This window comes from Syzygium oleosum, unplaced genomic scaffold (genome assembly GCF_021117445.2).
Source record: "Syzygium oleosum isolate NSW1041296 unplaced genomic scaffold, Sole_v2.1 Sole_v2.46, whole genome shotgun sequence".
Lineage (NCBI taxonomy): Eukaryota > Viridiplantae > Streptophyta > Magnoliopsida > Myrtales > Myrtaceae > Syzygium > Syzygium oleosum.
The window spans coordinates 86532-108375 of NW_026607530.1; the positions used below are offsets into that span (position 1 = coordinate 86532).

Consider the following 21844-nt stretch of genomic DNA (forward strand, 5'->3'; position numbering starts at 1 on the left):
TTGGTGGATATGTCTCACGATTCAGTAACTTCGGATGTTCGTTCAGGGGTGACTACCCCGACTATTGCTACTGGTTCCTTTGGTATGAGTGGTTTACACACCACATTAGTAAAGTTGGATGGCACGAATTACCCGAGTTGGTCAATGGCCCTTTCTACTTTTATTTATGCTAATCGCCAATCTAGGTGGCTCCATGAACCACCACCCGAGGATTCAGCTAATTTAGAAGAATGGAGGGTCACGGCGCTGCGTTGCGTACTCTGGCGTGGGAAGTATGAATGATTCTATTCATCCTCTTTTTATGGATTGTATGACAGCTCATGAGGTGTGGTCCAAATGCACTTTACTTTATTCTGGACAGAATAATATGAGTCGAGTATGTGATATGTGGGAGGCATTATTTGAGGCTAAAATTGGTCCTTGGGATTGGCGGGGAATACTATGCTCGTTTTACTTCTTTGTCTCGGCGACTCGGTCTCATCTTCCACCAGCCACAACGATTACTCGGATGCGGCGAGAGAAGCGGACATGCTGGTGGTCCTCTTTCTTCGAGGTCTTGGTCCAGATCACAGTGCCCTAAGACAGCAGATTACTTCTCTGGGCACCCTTCCTTCCATAGAGGAAGTATATTCTCGAGCTGCTCGGTACACTCCTGATTCGAAAGCTTCAACTATGTCAGATAATAGTGCTATGGTGGCTCGTGGTAATCAAGGAGTTCGTGGTCGTGGCAATTGGAGTACAAGTAACTTTAATCATGGTCGTGGCCGCACTATTCGGGTCGAGGTGTTCCTCGAGGTGGTAGTATCGCTAGTGCTAGGAGGAGGTCGTGGAGGTCGTTTTTGTACTCATTGTCAGTTGGCTGGACACACTATTAACTATTGTTATGATCTCCATCCTGAGTTGCGGGGTTTACAGGCTTCCATTGATATTGAGCCTCGGTCTTCTTCATCTGGATCAGCTTCCGAACAAAGTACTGTGCAGTTGACTCGTGCAGAATATGATGAGCTGATTAGAGCGCGACAACCTGGTGGTTCTTCAGCTCCTGTTGCTACTTTGGCACAACATAATGATGGTACTTGTCTCTTAGCCACTACAGATACACTTAGTCCTTGGATTATTGATTCAGGTGCCACTCATCATATGACTGGTGATTCGCGTCTTCTTACTTCATCTTCTTCTACTCCTTCCACTTCAGTCACCTTAGCAGATGGTTCAAAATCTCAAGTAGCTGGTACAGGTTGTGTGTCATTGAATTCCTCCATATCTTTGCCTTTTGTTTACCATATTCCTCGATTCCCTTATAGTTTGTTATCTGTCAGTTCCATTACTCGTGATCTTGATTGCAATATTACCTTTCTCCATCTTCATGTGTCCTCCCGGGATCGAAGGCGGGACGCCGGATAGGTGGTGGGCGTGAGGCTGGTGGATTGTATCTTCTAGACCCCGTGATTGTTGCTGCTACATCGCTACTATTCGGGAAGAAGGCTGTGGATGACTCTTATCGGTTTGCATTGTCGTGCGGGTCATCCGTCCACGGATACACTTTGTCATTTTCCTTTTGTGTCTAGATCGAGTCTTAAGTTTGATTGTGAAACGTGTCAGTTGGGAAAGCATCATCGTGTGTCTTTTCCACCCCGTGTTTTGAGTCGTGTTTCTCAACCATTTGAGTTAGTCCATTCTGATGTTTGGGGTCCTAGTCGAGAGTCTTCATTTGGTTTTCGTTATTTTGTCACTTTCATTGATGATTGTACTCGTACCACTTGGTTATATTTAATAAAAGATCGTACTGAGGTATTTCACTCCTTTCGTCAATTTTACAATGAAATTACTACTCAGTATGGATATCCTGTTAAATGCTTACGTACAGATAATGCTCGTGAGTATTTTTCTTCTTCCACCTTTCTTCCTTTCCTTGAATCTCGTGGTATTTTACATCGAGTTCTTGCGCTCACACTCCACAACAAAATGGAGTTCTTGAACGTAAGAATCGTCATTTACTCGATGTTGCCCGGTGTCTTCTTCTTCATACACATGTACCTAAATCTTACTGGAGTTATGCTATTCGTACAGCATGTCATCTTATTAATCGTCTTCCATCTTCTGTGTTAAAGGGAGCTGTTCCTTTTACTCTTCTTCATCCTAATCAACCTTTATGGTCTATTCGTCCCTCGTATTTTTGGTTGTGTCTGTTTTGTCCATCGGTTGTCTCCTGGCCTAGACAAATTATCTCCCGTGCTGAAAAATGTGTCTTCGTTGGTTACTCTCGTACCCAAAAAGGGTTATGTTTGTTATAATCCTACTTCTCGTCGAGAGTACGTCTCTGCTGATGTTACCTTCTTCGAGGATCGGACATTTTTTGGTAATGTTTCTTGTCCTGCACCGTCTTCCTCACCTTCTCAAACATTGTTAGCTCCCTACCTATATCTCCAATGAGAATCACCATATGTCTCTTCTCTTTGTTGTTCCATCAAATCCAAGTTCATCTCAGCCACTACAGGTCTATACACGTGGTCCTCGCCGTGCTTGGAATCATGACTCTCCATCAGCAGACGCCTCACCACTATCTCCGGCCCCGGCTTCTGATCCTCTTCCATCACCTCCAGTTGACTCTCCTGTTGCACACCGTACTCGATCTCGGTATCTTCTTGCTCATTTTGTGTCTTATCATAATTTATCTCCTCAAATGTCATCATTTGTGTCGTCTCTCGCATCTGTGTCTGTGCCCAATAGTGTGCAGGAAGCTTTAGCTCATCCAGGTTGGGCTCGTGCTATGGAGGAAGAAATGGCTGCACTACAACACAACAAGACTTGGGAACTTGTCTCTTTACCTCCTGACAAGCAATTGGTAGGTTGTCGGTGGGTATTTGTTGTTAAATATCATCCTGATGGTTCTGTTGAGCGCTTAAAGGCGCGTCTTGTTGCGAAGGGCTATACTCAAAATTATGGCATTGACTATGACGAGACTTTTTCTCCAGTGGCTAAAATTCCTTCTGTTCGTGTCATTATTTCTTTGGCTGCTCGTTTTAAGTGGACTCTTCATCAGCTTGATGTTAAAAATGCGTTCCTTCATGGGGATCTTCAAGAAGAGGTCTATATGGAGCAACCACCCGGGTTTGTTGCTCAGGGGGAGAAGGTATGCCGATTGCGTAAAGCTCTATATGGACTAAAGCAGTCTCCTCGTGCTTGGTTCGGTCGTTTTAGTGATGCTGTTACCAGTTTTGGTATGCATCGATGCAATGTGGATCATTCCGTATTTAGTATGTCATCTTTGAAGGGTTATGTTATTCTGGTTGTTTATGTTGATGATATCATTGTTACTGGGAGTGATGTTGAAGGCATAAAACGACTCAAGCAGTTTCTACAAAAGGAGTTTAATACTAAAGACTTAGGTCTACTTCGATATTTTCTCGGTATCGAAGTTGCATATACTGGTGATAGTATTGCTCTTTCTCAGAGAAAGTACGCCATTGATATTCTTAAGGAGGTGGGCTTGCACGATGCTAAGCCTGGTGATACATCTATGGACCCTGGGGTGAAGCTTGATAACGAACACGGGGAGCTTCTTCATGATCCAGAAAAATATCGTCGGTTGGTAGGCAAGTTGAATTATCTTACCATTACTCGTCCAGATATCTCATTTGCTGTTAGTGTGGTGAGTCAGTTCATGAGCTCTCCTCGTACTACTCACTGGCAAGCTGTCTTACATATTATACGATATTTGAAGGGAGCCCCAGGTCAAGGGCTTGTATTCCATAATCGGGGTCATCTTAATGTAGCTGGTTATTCGAGCCGGACTCTTTGGAGGTGACAGGATACTCACGATGCGATTGGGCTGGTTGTCCTGTAGATCGCCGGTCTATATCGAGTAGTCGTGTATTTCTTGGAGGTAATCTTGTGTCGTGGAAGAGTAAGAAACAATCAGTTGTTTCTCGATCTAGTGCAGAAGCAGAATATCGTGCTATGGCTAACGTTACAAGTGAGCTTCGGTGGATTCGTATGTTGTTGGTCGAGATTGGATTACATATGGCGGGATCGTCTACTCTCCATTGTGACAATCAATGCGCCATTCATATTGCTAGTAATCCCAGGTGTTTCATGAGCGAACTAAGCATATAGAGATTGATTGTCACTTTGTTCGGGAAAAGGTGAATTGTGGTGATATACAGCTGGTACATACACGGTCTGAGGAGCAATTAGCAGACATTTTCACGAAACCTCTACGGGCGTGGACGAGTTTCATATATTTGCAGCAAGTTAGGTCTTTTTTGATATGTATGCCCCAACTTGAGGGGAGTGTTAGTTTTATTATTAGATAATTAGCAAGTTGGGTTTATTTTAGGAAAGGGTATTTAGGTCTTTGTATCAAGGCTTAACCCTAAGCCTATATATATACTTGGTTTATCTCAATAATAAAGAAGATCTCTTTTACCAAATTACACTTGCTTCATTAGGGAATTGCCTAGAGAAATTGGAAATTTGGTCAACCTTGAAGAGTTGCATGCTTCCCATTGTAGGAGTTTGAAGGGAGCCATTCCAACTGCTATTAAGAGTCTAGATCGTCTAAAGATACTGAGATTGGGACATTCCAGTATTTCTGGCATTCCTTCCGAAATTGGAAGTCTTTCTTGCCTTCAGACTCTTGATGTACTTCGGTGCAACGAGATTCAAGCGCTGCCAGAGCTTCCCTCCAGTTTAACTTGTCTACGTGTGAGTTCTGAAAGGATGGAGGCCTTGCCAGATCTTAAGGATTTAGTGAAGTTGGAGGAGATATGTCTGAGTGATAAAGATCCTATGGAGCTCATGTGTCCCTTAACACGGATGGAGCCAAAATCCAGATCGAGTGATTTCTTAGTTGCGCGCATAGTACTTCCGAAACTGAAGATGTTAGAGTTGTCTCATTCTCGAGTCAGTGAACTGCAACTTGGGATTGACCCAAAAAAAAAAGATGTGCAACTTGGGCATGGTTCCCTGTCCTGTACACATCTTAAGAAGCTAGTTCTATCTGGTGTGAATCTTGAAAATGTGCCGGAACTTCCCTCTTCATTGTCCGTTTTATCTATTCAACGTTGTTCATCTTTGAGACAATTGCCAGCAGTTCACCATCTGAGCAAACTTGCAGAACTAAATCTCGACCAATCTGCGGTAGAAGAGATTAAGGGGCTTCAAGGACTAACTGCTCTTGAAATCTTGAATATAACGCACTGTGAAATGCGCAATCTCAATGGGCTTGGCCAATTAACAAATTTACGAAGTTTGATTTTGTCAGACTGTGATTCACTTGGTGGATTGCCCGATATATCAAACTTGAAGATGTTGAATGTCCTAGTAGTCCAAAGATGCAGGATGATTTCTGATATTGAAGGGCTCATGGAGTTAACCTCCTTGGAAGTGCTGCATGTTAGTGAATGCGAGGCAGAAAGCACACAGCAAGTACAGGATGCATCAAAGCTCGTGATGGAACGTTCAATAAACAGTTGATGTCCCGTGCTCCTGGAGTGGACATTCATTAATTTACATGGCTCTTCAGACACAATCAAAACCATACAGCTGTGGGGGGTGACATCATTGAAGTCCACTGAGAATTGAGTTGGCAAACTGGTGCCAAAATTGCTGGAGCTGCAATTTGAAATTTGGCAGCAAAAGTTTTTTGAGTCCTTTTATCTATCAAACCAAGTGCCATGAACAAGCACCCTTGTACGACCTCACAGGTCATCAGATCCTTCATATTCTTCTCTCCCTCACCAATCCATCTTTCTGTCCAGTCTCTCATTCAACTGGCGACTTAGTCGTTTCCTGTAAATTTGGAATGATCTAACTCCGAAGATATCTGGAAAATCTGGAGGCACTGCAAGGAATTTTCTTGTGTCAAAGGCATCTCCAATTCTTAGACGGTATACAAAAGCACAATATCAGGGGCACAGTTGGTAGCTCTCACATGTGAACGAACCCCCCATACAGCTGGTTGTCTGGCATGTCATGCAGGAGATGTAGATACAAATATTGCTTTTAGTGCAAGACATGCTCAGTCGAGGTAATAATTTTCTCCTGAGGTTTCTCATCATAAACAGGTGTCTACAGTTCCCAAATTTACAATTCATTTGACTGTAAGAAGTGCACCTCTTTTGCTCAAGCTCAGTGGGTAGTTAAGAAATGCACCTATTTTCCAATGATCTTTTACTCATCACCCGTGGAGAAAGACTTATGAGCCTTGTATGTTTCATACAGACTCTTCTTCATGGAATGATGTTGTTTCTTGGGTTCAGATTAATCTGAGAGGCAACACTATACAGATTTTAGTCTTTAAACTAGCCCAGGATGCATGAGTTTATTACAGTTGGAGAACTCGAAATTATCGGTTCCATTTGTCCTGGGACTCACATTTGTATTGAGAACATTTCAATTGTTTCCTTGCCGATGTAATGCGTACGACGCACCCGAGATGACATGGATGCCCCTCTACTCAAATGAAAGCATCCTCACAATAACTACCAAAAGTGACATTTATATCAAAACACGGATGGCAGAGAGGGCGAGCTGGTTAGAAAGGATCTTGTAATGATTGTAAGTGGTTATTGATTTTGGCATCTTACTTCATCTTGGTTTAAGATCGCAAATAGGTTGTTTTAGGTAACTTTTGTTCAGCTTGAGCTTTTTGCATTGGTACGGCACATCAATGCACAATTCTATTGATCCTAGGTGCACTTCTCACCTTTAACCTAATATGGCTTATCCCAATCCAATCATTTCCGAGTGCCCGCTGTTTTTGGCAGAATCGTTTGTAATTCGACTCCATGAATAAATGTGAGTCGAGATAGTGAATGGAGAGCAGGGAATTCTAGTGTCCAGGTTCGGAGTGGGAATTGTGCGTTGAGCTTGTGAGGGAAAGGTGTTCTATGAAAGGAAGAGCTTGCCGGGTTAAGTTTGGTTTGCGGCTACAGGGAATTCAGAACGGATGAAATCTGAATGAAAGTTGGCGACTGGAAGATCTCATTGGTTTGTGCTGGGGGGACAAGAATAAATATGTAATCATCAGCAGCTTCTCGCCTGTTATAAGGGAAGAAGCTTCAGCATTATGTAGCAGCCTAGGAGGACTCGGTGGAACTGGCGTTTTAGGTCAATGGTTTATGAAATACCATAAAGAGATGGAACTTTTGGGTAGGTTTTCACTGGCCAGTGGGCAGAGAGAGAGAGAGAGAGAGTCGCGACACCATAAAATATGGCTGGTTTAATAAAAAATTTGTTCCTCGAAGTTCCTCCCAAGCTTTCAAATTATAGTAGAAATGCACAGATTTTGGATATCTTTGACAATTATGGTATCCGTTTGTTTACCATTTCAAAATTTACACTGATGCAAAGAGTTTTGTATCATTAAAGGGCTTGTTTGGTTATCGGGAGTAAAACCCGCCGAATGAAATTATGATCATGATTATTTTTCAAGAAAATTGTCCAAAAAGTCCTAAATCTATTGTACGGCGGCTAATTTAGTCTTAAACTTTTTAATTTTGCTAATTTAGTCCTAAACCTTTTAAAAAGTTATCAATTCAATTCTCAACCTTTCAATTATGCCAATTTAGTCATTAATTTATTGACTATTTGCTAATTTAGTTCTAAACCTTTTAACGAATTGCCAATTTAGCCTTTCTGGCTAATTTTGGCCGGAAATTGCTGACATGACGGTCTAGTCGGCATCGGCCGTCATACATAGCGCTAATGTGGATAATTTTTTTTAAAAAAAATTTATTTTTTTATTGATTGTTTTATTTTTATTCTTTTCTTTTCTTTTCTTTCTTTTTTTTTTCCTTTCTTCTTGGTTGAGTCGGTGAGTCGCCGGTCAAGGGCTGGCGGAGGTGGTCGGCCACTAGGCAAGGGCCGGCGACCCCCGCCGGCCCCAAGGTGAGGGCTGCAAAGCCCTTGCCAGCCGTGGGCGAGGGCGTCACGGCCCTTGCCAAATTTGAGCGAGGGCATCGTGAGCCTTCGTCGACCACAGTGAGGGCGTCGCAACCCTCGCCCGCCCTTGCTGTGGTTGGCGAGGGCTTGGGCGAGGGCTGGTGATGCCCTCGCCCAAGGGCAGGCAGGGGTTGCTAGCCAAAATTCGAATAAAAATAAAATAATCAATAAAAATTAAATTAATCAATAAAAAGTTTGAATTTTTTTAAAATAAAAAAATTATCCACGTCAGTGTCACGTCAGCGATTTCCGAACAAAATTAGCTGGAATGACTAAATTAGCAATTCGTTAAAAGGTTTAGGACTAAATTGACAAATAGTCAATAAGTTTAGGACTAAATTGGCACAATTAAAAAGTTTAGGATTGAATTGACAAGTTTTTAAAAATAAAATAACCAATAACCAATAAAAAAATTATCCATGTATGCGTCATGTTAGCGATTTCCAGTCAAAATTAGCCGGAATAACTAAATTTACAATTCGTTAAACGGTTTAGGACTAAATTGGCAAATAGTTAATAAGTTTAAGACTAAATTGGCACAATTGAAAGATTTAGAAATGAACGGACAACTTTTTAAAAGGTTTAGGACTGAATTGACAAAATTAAAAGGTTTAGGACTGAATTGGCTGTCGTACAATAGGTCTAGGACTTTTTGGACAAATTTCCCATTCTCTTTCTTGCCAATGTTTGGTGAATTAGAATGAGACCGAATGGAAATGAAACTCGAGAAGGAAAATCGTTTGCATTGTTGCATTTTCATTACTATGGAGGAAAAGAACAAGGACAAGTCAAAAAAAAAGAAAAAAGAAAGTGGATAATGGATCATTAGCCACTGCCTTTTTTTTCTTGTTCGACACGCCGTGGATGACCACGCGTAGGCCTCCTTACCTCCTCCTCCTTCGGCACCGTAACGAGCAGAAGTCAAACGTGCGTCTTCCAAAGCCACTTCGTTGTCTCTCCCGGCTCTCTTTCCATTGATCCGTAGAATCCTTCTCTGCTCGACCTTTCCACCTTCTCTTTGCTCAATCCAAGCATGTTGGCTTTGAACACATGTACGGTCGGAGTCTCCTCCCAATTGACGAAACCTTGCGTGAACGGCCTCACCGTGGAGTCACTTTTGGCTTTCGAGTCTGGCTTTGAGATCGACTTCCCCCATCTGACCTCGCCAAGATGGTGTAAGGTTATACTATCTTTGAAATGGATAAATATAATTTATAGAAACTTCTGTCTACTGATTAATATAATAAAAATTGTAAATTGTGTTATTATACTAAAATAAAAAAAATTGTTTTTTAAGTACAAATGAGTTACAATTAAATAATAAAATAACAAAGAGAGAGGACGGTATGGATTGTTTGTATCCGTAGGAACTAGTCAAACCGCAATATTTGAATACCCCGTGTTATTAAAAAAAAGAAAAGAAAAGATAAATGAGGGGCAATAAATTAATGCATAAATGTCTAGCGATGTCAGGACAAATTAAAAATTAACATTGGCCACAAAAAGTTGCAGCCGTATTCTTTTCTTTTTGTGACCCCCGGATTTAATATTCACATAATAACTAGATGCAAGAGAAAACAAATGAATTTTTCATATTTGAATGTTAAGGTCTATCAACAAAACAAAATCATAGTGATACCCGGTGAATCGTAATGCAAGCTAAGGGCCTTTCTATCTTGGTATACCACATCGATGTTTTTAAAGATTTCAAAAAGATAAAAAGCAAAGAAAGAAAAAAAATCGAACTGGAAAATCTATAAACCAAACGAAAATTGATGTTTGTTTTCTTTTTGGTGATCTCTCACTTGGGTTTAGCTTAGTTTAGCTTCCCAATTAATACTATTAGAAATTCCAAATTGGTACCCCAAAAACTAATTTTCATCTCACTAAAAATTTTAATTTGGTACCCCAATAATACATTTACCCAAAACTAATTTTACTCATAAAAAATCCCAAACTAATATCCCACAATACAATTACCCAAATCTAATTTTCGTCTTACGAAAAAATTCAAATGGGTACTCCTTACCAAATTCTGCCTTCCATTGGCATTCCATTCAATAGCATATTTGTCAATACATGTGGCAAATAATTACTATACGGATCTACCATGGACCGTGATAGATATGATATAAAAATTCATGTGTGTTGACAAATATGTATTTCAAAGGAGGGTAATTTTGGGTCAGGAGTACCAGTTTGGGGTTTTTTTTTGTGAGATTGGGGTAAATGTGTCATGGGGTGTACTAGTTTGGGATTTTACTGGTATTAACCTCTTTTTTTTTTAATGAAAGTCTCAAAACTAATTATTTTCTTTAGATGGATCTCAAAAACTATTAACCTGTGGAAGGTGATAAAGTTCTTATGGACAATGGGAAAATTATCCAACAAGTCCCAAACATGTTGTACTTTTTCTAATCCAGTTCTAAATCTTTCAATTTTGCTAATTGAGTATTAAATCTTTTTACGTTTTGCCAATTGAGTCAATCCGATCAATTTTGGCAAGAAATTACTAACATGGACGCTGGGCATCATACGTGGTGCGACAGGTGTTGACATGGATAATTTTTAATAAGATTTTAATATTTTTTCGAATTCATTTAATCTTTTATTTATTTATTTTTTCTTCCCTTCTTCATCTAGCTGGTCGCCACGCCTCACTGATGGCTGACGATTGACCAAAGGCAAGGTCGACCTCACCGGTCCTTGCCAATGGAAGAAAAAAAAGAAAGAAAAGAAAAAGAAAAAGAAAAAAGAAAAACATAATAAATAAATTCAAAAAAATATTAAAATATTATTTAAAAAATTCCACGTTAGTGCCGGCTGGGCCACATAGGATGGTTGGCATTTATGTCAGCGATCAAAATTAGCTGGATGGATTCAATTGGCAAAATGTGAAAATGTTTAGGATTCAATCGAAAAAATTGAAAGGTTTAAAACTGAATTGGCAAAAGTGCAATAGTTTTAGGACTTCTTGGACAATTTTCCCTATGGACAGTACTCAGTGATAGAGCTAGAATTTTAGTGGAGGGGGCGAAATATTCAACGTGATTGATTTAAAGGTTTAATTAATATTTTTTATCATATTAATTGTAGGAAAGAGAACCATGTAATAGCTTAGAAGAAAAATGTAAAATAATAAAACATAGTTTGTTTTGGACTGAGATAAAAATACTAAACAGCACTATTGAAATAATCGTAGTTAATGGTGTATTTTAAGTTTATTTTACGAAAATTCATCATTTTTAAGGACACCAAAAAGCTAATAATAAGAAAATCAGTATCCATAAGAAAAATGCACACGTTACCTGGGTGCAAGAGAAAACGACAATTAATTTGATGCTGTAGAATTATTTTGCTTTATATACATTCTAATGTAGCAGCATCTTAATGTCCATGTTGTACATAGAAAGGATCTAATATCAAGAAAACTTAAATTTCCGCATCAACTTCAGTAGATAAACAATAATGCTAGTGAGGATAAAATGAAAATGATGCTTTTAAGCTCCGCTTGTTTCGCAGAAAATAACTTTGAGGAAAATATTTTCCGTATTTTCCGACGTTCGATTTATGGAAAATAAACTACTCAAGGAAAATATTTTCCCTCAATGGAAAAAACAACTTCAAAAGTGAGGGAAAATATTTTTATCTTTTTTGAAAAGAGGAAATTATTTTCCCTCCTTCTTTCACTATTCATTTTAATTATTTTAATAATTTTTATTAAACTTCTAATTTTTAATTATTTGTTCTTTTTTTTTTTACTTCTTCGCCATGGTTGGTTGCCGGCCATGGCGAAGGCCGGCGACCGGCCGAAGAAGAAGGTAAAAAAAAAAAGAACAAACAATAAAGAAAAATAAAAGAAAAAGGTAATTAAAAATAATTAAAAATCAATTTAAAAAAATAAAAAATATTAAAAGTAGTGCACGGAGGAAAATCTATTCCATACCAAATAGCGGAAAGTATTTTCCGGATCTTTTTTAGATTTTAGCAGAATATCGAAAACTTGTGTTATTTTCCTTAAAGGTAGCTTTCTGAAAACGTTACATATTTCGCGAAACGATCGGATACTTAGGACCCGTTTGGTAACGTGCCAAATAGTAAAAATTTCTGTTCTTTTGTTCCCAGAAATAGTTTGGGAACAGAAATGCGTTTGGTAAACTTTTTGTTCCTCGGCACATTTTTGCAAAAATTTGTGCCGAGAACAAGATTTTGGAAGAGAAACAAGAAGTAAAAAAGTTGCTTCTTGTTTCTCGGCACAATTTGAGAATCAGTTTTTTTCTTTTCTTATTTTGTGGTGTTGTTCTTGGTTGAGGCCGCCGCCGCCGGCCACCGGCCGGGGACCGGCGACCCGGCCATAGCCCGGGGCCGGCGAGGGCGTCACGGCCCTTGCCGGCGAGGGCGAGGGCTGGACCCTCGCCGCCTGGGCGAGGCGGCCTCGCCCGGATCGAGCGAGGCCGAGCCTCGCCGTCGGTCGCGACGGCGAGGTCGGCCTCGCCCAGAGGCGGCGAGGGTCCGCCTCGCCCTCGCCGGCGAGGCGACCCTCGCCTCCGCCGGCGGCCGGCGAGGTCCGTGACGCCCTCGCCGGCCCTGGGGGCTGTGGCGGTCGCCGGCGACCGGCCATGGCCAAAGAAGAAAGTAAAAGAAAAAAATTTAAACAATTCAAAATATTATTAAAATATTATTTGGGAACAGAAATTTTGTGTAGTTACCAAACGCATTTCTGTTCTTTTCTACTCTAGGAATAGAAATTTTGGACATTTATCAAACGCCTTCAAATACTCAGAAATTGTTTCCGGGCACAGAATAAAAAAAAATCATTTCTGTTCAGAAATAGCGCCCGGGCACAGAATGGTATTCATGCGCACCCTTAGTTCCTACGTTTTTCTTTAGTTTTCTCTTCTTCTTTTTTTCAGTCAAAATGCCTGCTAACGGAATTGAACGTGGTTGAGAAAGTGACTATCAAAATAAAGCTATTTTGATCGTTTTAAATATTGGACTTTATAAAATGAAAAGGACGGGCAATATATTTAAAATCAGACTTTATGTATAATATGGACGTGGGACTTTTGCCCCACTTTCAGTCATTCATCATAGAGGTTAGTGTGGTAATTTCCATTACCTCATTTTCTATGCTTTCCGTACCCACTTTCTCTACCGCCATGCCTTTCTCGCTCCCCCGGTACAAATTTTTAATGAAAGGCTAATTTCCTAAAAAAATCCTAACTTTAAGTTAAATATTAATTTTATCTCGAAATTTTTTTAAAAAAAATTTAAACTTTTACTTTAACCTCAAATTTATTCACGTGTCCAAAAATCACAACAAGTTTCTTTAAAATTATTAATATCAATGCCAGTTAGAAATTTATTATTGTGAGTTACGTCTTTATCAATACTCTAGAACAATAATAGTCTTGTGTGGACATATATGAGATTATAGTGAAAATTGAGGATTTTTAAATAAAAAGAAACTTCAGGACAAAATTGAAAGTAGACCTAAAATTTAGGATTTTTTTAGGGAATTAATCTTTTTGATCCATTTTTAATCCCCTTTCGCTTGACTTGTCAACTCTTGCATCTTCCACTGGCATTGACTTGGCGAGTCTTGCATCTTCCCCTGGCATTCACTTCTGATCAATTTTTGATCTGATATCCTAAGATCCAACTTCGGGAGGTGATTCAAATGAAGCGAAAGATCTCTTCCTGTAGCATCGACAGTGAGCGAGAGAGGGAGGCGACGGCCCCCAACTCGTCTGTGAGAAAGCTGGTTAGTTCCGCTTCCCCGTGTTTGTGCGTTTCTTTCGTTCTTTTGATTTTTCTGGGTTACGTCTGTGTGAGGATGAGGACTGTTGATTCAGCTGGTATATGCTCAGATCTGAATCTTCAGTGCAAACGTTATCTTTGGACTGCAATAAAGGATAACATTTCTTGATCTTGATTTGGTATTCAAATCGGCTAGATCTCATATCCTTTTCAGAACATCGTCAATGAACCTAGATCGGATGGGATCAACTCTTTTTCTTTCCTTTTGTTTTGGTTTTTTTTGTACTTTCTAAAGCAACTTCATTTGTCTCAGATCAGAACATCCCAGTCAAGGCCTTTATGCCTCCACTTGTTGCTTTTGTTACTCTGCCGAAATTTATCTAAAACGAAGTGGCAACTTGTGATAAAGTTCGCCTTTTTCATTTTACAGGGGTTGGTCTCTTCACCGCCTTCACCGTCCCCGCTGTCGCTGCCCTCTCCGTCGCCGCGGCCGCCTCCTCCATCCCTGCCTCCGCCTCCGCCTCCGCCCTCGCTGCCTCCATCATCATCGCGGCCGCCGTCATCCATCTCTACCTCATCAAGAAACAATTACGAAGTGTTCTTGAGTTTTAGAGGTCCCGATACTCGCAAGGGATTTGCAGATTGCCTCTACACCAGCCTGATTAATGCAAGGATCATTGTCTTTAGAGACGATAATGAACTTGATCCTGGAGATAATATCCCTGATGCATTGGTTCAATCCATAAAGCAATCCAAGATATCAATACCCATTATCTCCAAGGATTATGCATCCAGTAAGAGTTGTCTCATGGAATTGGCACAAATGGTTGAATGCAACGAAGCAGACGCTCAACTGATCGTGCCCATTTTCTATGATATTGACCCCGCTGATTTAAAATACCAACGTGGATGTGTTGGGGAGTCCTTCAGTAAACACGAGAGCCGTGGAATTGACCGCGAGGTCATTAAAAAATGGAAGGAGGCTCTCGAAAAGATTACTGTGACGAAGGGTCATGATCTGCGGAATACAGAAATTGGGTAATCATCTTTTTACTGTCCTTTTAATTTTATTAGCTTTATCCTTATGAGAATTTTGCCAAGCACAATGTTTTTGAAATCAGTAATTGGATGGGACTGGATTTTTTTTTGATAATGAGGTAAATGTGCTTTCCGTGTCCTTCTTGTTGTTGCCCACTGCATCGTCCTTGTTGGTCAATTTAGTACGGTTTAACTGGATAATTTCCTTCGTAATTTTCGTAGACTGTTATTAATTATTTTGTAATCTCATCATGATTCCTTATTTTCATCATCACATTTGGCAGTCATGGTGCACTCATAAAGAAAGTTGTTTCCGATATTCTAGAGTGGTTGAAGAAGAATGATTTAGATGTGACTGACGGTTTAGTGGGCATGGAACCCCGCGTACGGGAGGTTATGAAAACGCTTGGTGTCATCTATGTCAATGAGCAGGCAACCGGAGTATATGACAAAGATGTACGTGTACTTGGGATATGCGGCATGCCAGGGATTGGCAAGACTACCCTTGCAAAGGTTGTGTACAACAAAATCCATAGTCTCTTTCAACGTTGTAGTTTTCTTTCAAATATTCACGAAAATGTTGCATTTAATGGACTCATGGGCCTCCAAGAACAGTTAATCTCAGACCTCCGAAGGCAAGAGTTTACAAGGCTAGAAACTCTTGACAAAAAAACTGAAGCCATAAAAATTTCATTGAGAGGAATGAAAGTTCTCATTCTCCTTGATGATGTGCATCATTTTGACCAAATCAAGCATTTAGTTGGGGATCTAAGTTGGTTTGGCCCAGGAAGCAGGATTCTCATGACGGTTGGAAATAGTAATGTTCTTGATGGTTACGGAAATGGAGTGGCTTATAAGTATGAGGTTGGAGAAATGGGGCCTCCTCAAGCTCTTAAACTTTTCCACATGCATGCTTTTCGTGAGTGTACTCGCGAAGAGGAGGATGAGTATGATTCTCTGTCGAAAGACATTGTTGGCATTATTGGAGGTATTCCATTTGCTATTGAAGTAACAGCTTCATTCTTGCATAAGAATAAGGGGGGAAGGCGAATATGGCAACATACATTGGATACCTTAAGAAGGAGGCCAGAAGATAAAGTCCAAAAAGTGATCCAGTTAAGCTATGACTCTTTGCATGAAGAGACGCAAGAGATATTTCTCGATATAGCATGTTTTTTCATTGGAACGGATCACAAAATTCCCCCGTACATGTGGTGTGCATGTAACTATGATCCAAGAGGAATCATGATTCTCTGTGACATGGGTTTAGTCAAAATAGGAGAAAACAGTGAATTATTGATGCACAATCAACTAAGAGAGTTTGGCAGGGAAACTGTTAGGAGGCAAGATCCCCATGAGCCTCGAAACCGAAATAGGTTATGGAATCACGTTGATGCACTTTCCACGCTTAATGGAGAGCAGGTATACTTTTCAAGCATAAGATCTTTTAGTTTAAACACAGTCAGCAATCTTTGAAGATACTTCCTTTCCTTAATTTTTCTTTCCCAAAATGAAGCGTGAATGGCTATATTTCATTTCCCTTTCTACTTATTCAGTTCCCTCGATTTGCAGAGTCTTAGTAGTGTGGAAGCCCTTGGTCTCACATTTGACGAGGGACAAAGTGAATGTTTTAGATGTGAAAGATTTAGCCATCTAGGGCGCTTGAGGTTCTTGAGATTGGACAGGGCTACTGTTGGAGGGAGTTCTTGGGATGTATTCGGCTATCTAGGGCGCTTGCGTTTGCAGATATTGGACCCGGCCACTGTTGGAGGGAGTTCTCAGAATGTTATTTCAAATTTAAGGTGGCTTGATTGGCAAGGGTGCAGCCAGATCTCTGAACTACTTATTTTCCATTTGGAGAAACTGGTCATTCTTGATCTATCTCGTAGTAAGGTCACTGGAGGTTCACAAGTATGGGGACAAATCCTGAAGGTAAAGTGCATATTTGTCTATGTATCCTGGGATTATTTGGATAGCTAGCACCAACTGAGCCTATTCTGTCCTCTTTTCTCGCAGAAGGCAAAGGAATTGAAAGTTTTGGACCTCAGTAGCTGTCGTGACCTGAATGCTTTTCCAGACTTCCGTGCTTCGATGTACTTAGAGAGATTAGTCCTGGAACGTTGTTCGGCACTATCCCAAATTGGTCCATTGATAGGTAATCTAAAGAACTTAGTCTCCTTAAATCTTAAGTTCTGCACATTCGTCAGCGCCTTGCCGCAAGAACTGTGTCATATGAAAGATTTGGAAGAACTTCTGATTGATGGAACTGCCATTAAGAGGATTGATTTCGAACTAGCGTCCATGAAGAAACTTAAGATTCTGAGCGCTTGCCAATGTGGAAGTTTGGCTCATGTATCACCCTCTATTGGTCACTTGGAATCTCTTGAGCATCTTCGACTGGATGGTGCCGCTATTGAACGCCTACCAGAATCTATTAAGTCCTTAAAGAAACTTCGGAGGCTGCTTCTAGGAAATTGTCAGAATTTACTTGAGCTTCCTGGTTCCATTGGGAATCTTGAGTCACTGGAAGTCATGGATCTATCCAGCACCAAGATTGCTAGTTTACCTAGGTCCGTCAAGCATTTGAAAAATTTGAAAGTGCTGAAGATGGAGAATACTCACTTAGAAAAATTCCCCAAAGATATAAAAAATCTAGAAAAGCTGGAAGAGATAGATCTTTCAAAATGCTGGAATCTGAAGGCGTGGATTGTCTGGGATATCAGAGGATTATCCTCTTTGAAAATCTTGAATTTAGCATCTACCAAGATTTCTGGCCTACCCTGGACCCTTCCATTGCTCTCTGATCTCCAACAATTAGATTTAAGTGAATGTGACCAACTTTGGGATTTGCAAAGACTTCCATCAAGTTTAAGCATTCTTCGCTGGGGATCCAAAAAAATGTGGACGGTGCCAGACCTTTCTTTCTTGAGAAACTTGAAAGAGCTGTACTTGAGTGATAACTTTGATCCTACTGATCCAATGAAGAATTCTTCCTCTGAGCCACCAGAAATTGGATGGTTAACAAGACTAGCGAATCTAGAAATCTTGGAGTTGTGCCTCTCAAACATCACCAAGCTACCTGAACATTTTAATAAACTTCAACTTAGAAAACTTGTTTTGCACCACGCAAAATTGCGTGACCTCAGAGAGCTACCCTCTAGCTTATCGGTATTGTGCCTCCAGCGCTGTGTGATTCAATGTTCACAATTTTCTACGGTGAGAAGTCTATCTGAATTAGAACTCGAAAACTGTCTCCTGGCAGCGACTGTCAGTCTTGATAATTTGAGGCGATTGGAACTTCTGAAAATATCCCACTGCTATGTGCGAACACTTGATGGGCTGGAAAATTTGCCTCGTTTTAGAAGGCTCACTTTAGACGCCTGCCCTTCATTGACCGGATTACCTGATCAAACAAACCGTACATTCGAAATCGATGGGTATAGTTTCCCAGAAGAACAAATAGTCGGCACTTATGTTGCTCGCACCTAGGGTCAGAATATTGTGGGAATGCTTCAAGAATGATTCCGACTTATGAGTGAAGATCTTGCTGCACAACGGATCTTCGGTCTATCTTCAATGACAAGTCGGAGGCTTTTCTGGAAGGTAAATATTGTTACTTTTTGCTTTCCTCGACTTGAACATCTGTACACTCCATGATGCACCAGTTGGTCTTCTTCTCTTTCGGCTAAGACGCTGCGTGCAGTCAAATTTCTGTGCAGTGTTCTCTCCACCTCGTGTGGGCTTGGAACTTCTCTGTTGGAAGGCCCGACCTTGTGGGTTTGGACGGGCAAGTTTGTGCTTTGAAATCTTCTACTAGCTTTTGATTCTAATTTCTCAATTCTTATATTTTTTTTATTCTTTTAGTGAAAACGCATAAACGGTAACTGGATCACAGAACCAACATAAAACTAACAAAAAAAAGATTGTTACTAGATAATTTAATTTGCCAGTGCTTTGTGCATGAAATCATGAAACATTCTTGACATTTTAATTTCTTTATTGTGCGCTCGTTTTTGTCATTCAGAAGAAGTTTGTGACAGATTTACTAGCAATTTACCAGGTGGGCTGGGATGGATACTCAATATCAGAACGATGATTGGGCAAAGACTACTTGGTGGAGGAGGAGAGGTGGCCGGCTCTTTTGTTTGAATGGGAGATTTGTAGCCTTGAAGTCCGGGGGATGCACGTGGAGAAGATAAGCCGATGGGACTCGAGCGCGGATGCGTGGAGTCGCATACTGCTCCTTCCTTTTTGGGCCGAGGCTTGAAAGATTGACAGGGGAGTTGCAGCTGTAGTGTTGCAGAGTTTTAACTCTCAATCTGGGACGATGTCGGTAACTTTAAAGTAGCAATAATAGCGCATTTCCCCTACCCGTGTGTCGGTGTTGCAACGAGCGTCAAATGGGTAATCATTGTCTCATATCTGTTCTAATCAGTACACCGATCCCTAGTCTGTATTCTGCTACTTCCATCAGGCACTGCATTTTTCCATCAAACATTGATGTGCTGCATTATCCGCTGTGCTCGAGCTCTCTTATTCGAAGGCTTATTATGCGACGGTCATACGATGTTAGCACTTCCAAAGGCCAAAATAATTCGTTCGTGTTTCTCAAAAAGGATTGTCCACCATAAAAGCTTATTATACTACATTTGGCCATGTGATAAGGAGAAGAACCTACGTGCTTCTGTTCTACGATGATCATTTTCTTTCTCTTTCTGTTTTCTTCGCTATTGAGAATGGGGATTCGTGGGTGATTTTCCAGAGGAAGCCTCCAAGATGCAACTGGAACTAGAATACATCATGGGGTTATCTTATCGTCTTAAGCTACACTTGTCAAATGGGCGGATCGAGTCGGGTCATAAATAGTCCGACTCAAATTGACCTATTAACCCGTTTATGATCAATTTATTTGTAATGTAAATTTTTCGACCCATACGCATACCCAATCCGACTCGACCCCATTCATATTGCTTAAACACTTACATATTTAACCAAATTTAGGAAAATTTGTTAACTTACGATTTTAAAAAAAAATTATATCACTAAAACACTTTCATGCAATACAAATTTAGTGGACGATTTTTATAAATTTTTTTTAAAATTGAGTCTTTGATTTGAGGAAAATGTGATATTTCTGAAGTCATTTTCTTTTGCAATATTTTTCGGTGTTTAGTTGAAACTTGAAAATGAATTAGAAAATATTTTCTACCGTTTAGTATGGAAAATTTGATTTGATTTTCCTCCGTGCACTCATTTTAATAATTTTTATTTTTAAAAAAAATCAAAAAAATTAATTTTTTTTATTTTTTATTTTATTTTTCCTTCTTCTTTGGCCGGTTGTAGGTGACCAGCCATAGGCAAGGGATGAGCTCGCTAATCCAGCGAGGTCGCGCTCGCCCGAGGCCGATGGGCTCGAGCTTCATTGGAAGTCACCGTGGCCTACCATTGGCCGAGGAAGAAAGAAAAAAAAAAGAAAGAAAAGAAAAAAAAGGAAAGAAAAAGAAAATAAAAAGTAAAAAGAAAACAAAAAAATTATAAAAAATTCAGAAATTTAAAAAAAAAAATAAAATTCAGAAAACTTTTTAAAAATAAAATTCACTTAAGTTTTTAGGTAACACATTTATGACCCATTTAATACATATTGAAGACCTAGTTAACCTGTTTATGATTCATTTAAGTATGTTTTTAAAATTTAAGGCAACCCATTTATGATCCACACTATTAAATATGGGTTGTAATGTGGGTTATAGACCTATTTTGCCACCTCTATCTTAAACTTCTGCTATGATGGGGACACTACATGTAGACTATAACTATATATAAAGTGAAAAACCTCGAACTCTTCTTCTAGGAGAGGAAAATGCAGAGTGCTTCCACGTATCCTTTGGAAGATGTTGTTTGATATGGATTTCAAGTATGGATATATTTACCGTGTCACGAGAAATATTGGAGCATCTTGAATATTACTGTTTGTCTATCATTAGATTCTTTGTTCACGTGGACACCTTAAATATTTTCGTGTTCCCTTCAAGCAACAGCCAAGAACACTGTTTGTCATGACAACCTTCAGCCGCGCAAACACCTTCAAATTTTCTGAGTGACTACAGTTGGCTTTTTTATCCTCAAAGTGACGAATATGTGCATGGAAGCTCCACCTGGTCGAAATAACTACATAAGTAAGCCTTACTAGCAGTAGATTCATTTGATTGTGGAATGATTCATCGAGAAGATCTCTGGCACTTGCATTTAGCTGCGTCAATGAATGTATTGACTGTACCAATCTCTAGCTTATGCAGGAGTAACCTCACTTTATCATGTACTGTTCTATTGTGGTAGTACGTGAAGAAGAATCGCTCCTCTATGCTGAAGACGGCTTAATGAAACCCTGCAGAGTGAGTCTCTTGAATGAAGTTGGATCTCTACTTCCTATTGATAATATTCGTTCGGAGTTCTGAAAAATATAATAGACTGCGCAAAGCTAGTTCAACAATAAAGAATGAAACCCTGAAGAGCGAGTCTCTTGAATGTACTCAACGTGTCACGTAGGACGGTCGGTATCCACATTAACGATTTCCGGTTAAAATGAGCTGGATGGACTCAATATATGACATAAATGTCAACATGTTTAGGATTAAATTGGCCTAATTAAACAGTTTAGAACTGAATTGATATCAATGCAATAGGTTTATAACTTTTTTATTATTTTTCCTTGCATATTTCAAACGTGGATATTTGATTGGATTTGTCTCTTTGGAAAGTGAATACGTAACACGTCTTCATTTTGGACTTCGTCTCATGGGCTGAAGATTTGCTATCATGGGTTGGAAGCATTATCGCGTCTAGTACTACCATGTCTGGCCCAAACAAAGGTCCCGCAGGCGCAAACCTAGTGACCTATGCACGTAGACTCACTTACTCTTCTAATTTTTTGTCATTTAGCTTAATCGAATTGCGCTGTTAACATGAAGGTTAAGAAACTAACAGTTATTGGATGTGTTGGTCCTGTTGAAGGGGTGAAGAAATTTAAGGAAGGGCATACGGAGATTTCAACGGTTGGACCGGCTAATGAGCCGGGAAAGAAGGAGAACCCAGATGCATG

General features: G+C 40.0%; 1 protein-coding gene and 1 pseudogene across 1 annotated transcript in view; both read left to right on the plus strand.

Annotated features, from left to right (window-relative positions):
- LOC115694141 (disease resistance protein RPV1-like) overlaps positions 1–21844 on the plus strand; it is a 39167-nt pseudogene that overhangs the window by 5193 nt on the left and 12130 nt on the right.
- LOC115665190 (disease resistance protein RPV1-like) overlaps positions 13540–21844 on the plus strand; it is a 70714-nt gene continuing 62409 nt past the window's right edge. Inside the window, exons 1-6 of the mRNA XM_056306582.1 lie at positions 13540–13711; positions 14138–14745; positions 15030–16167; positions 16318–16677; positions 16762–18348; positions 18449–18522. Of these exons, the coding sequence (XP_056162557.1) occupies positions 13628–13711; positions 14138–14745; positions 15030–16167; positions 16318–16677; positions 16762–18234 (3663 nt within the window). The 5' untranslated portion in view covers positions 13540–13627 and the 3' untranslated portion in view covers positions 18235–18348; positions 18449–18522. The remainder of the gene's footprint in view (positions 13712–14137; positions 14746–15029; positions 16168–16317; positions 16678–16761; positions 18349–18448; positions 18523–21844) is intronic.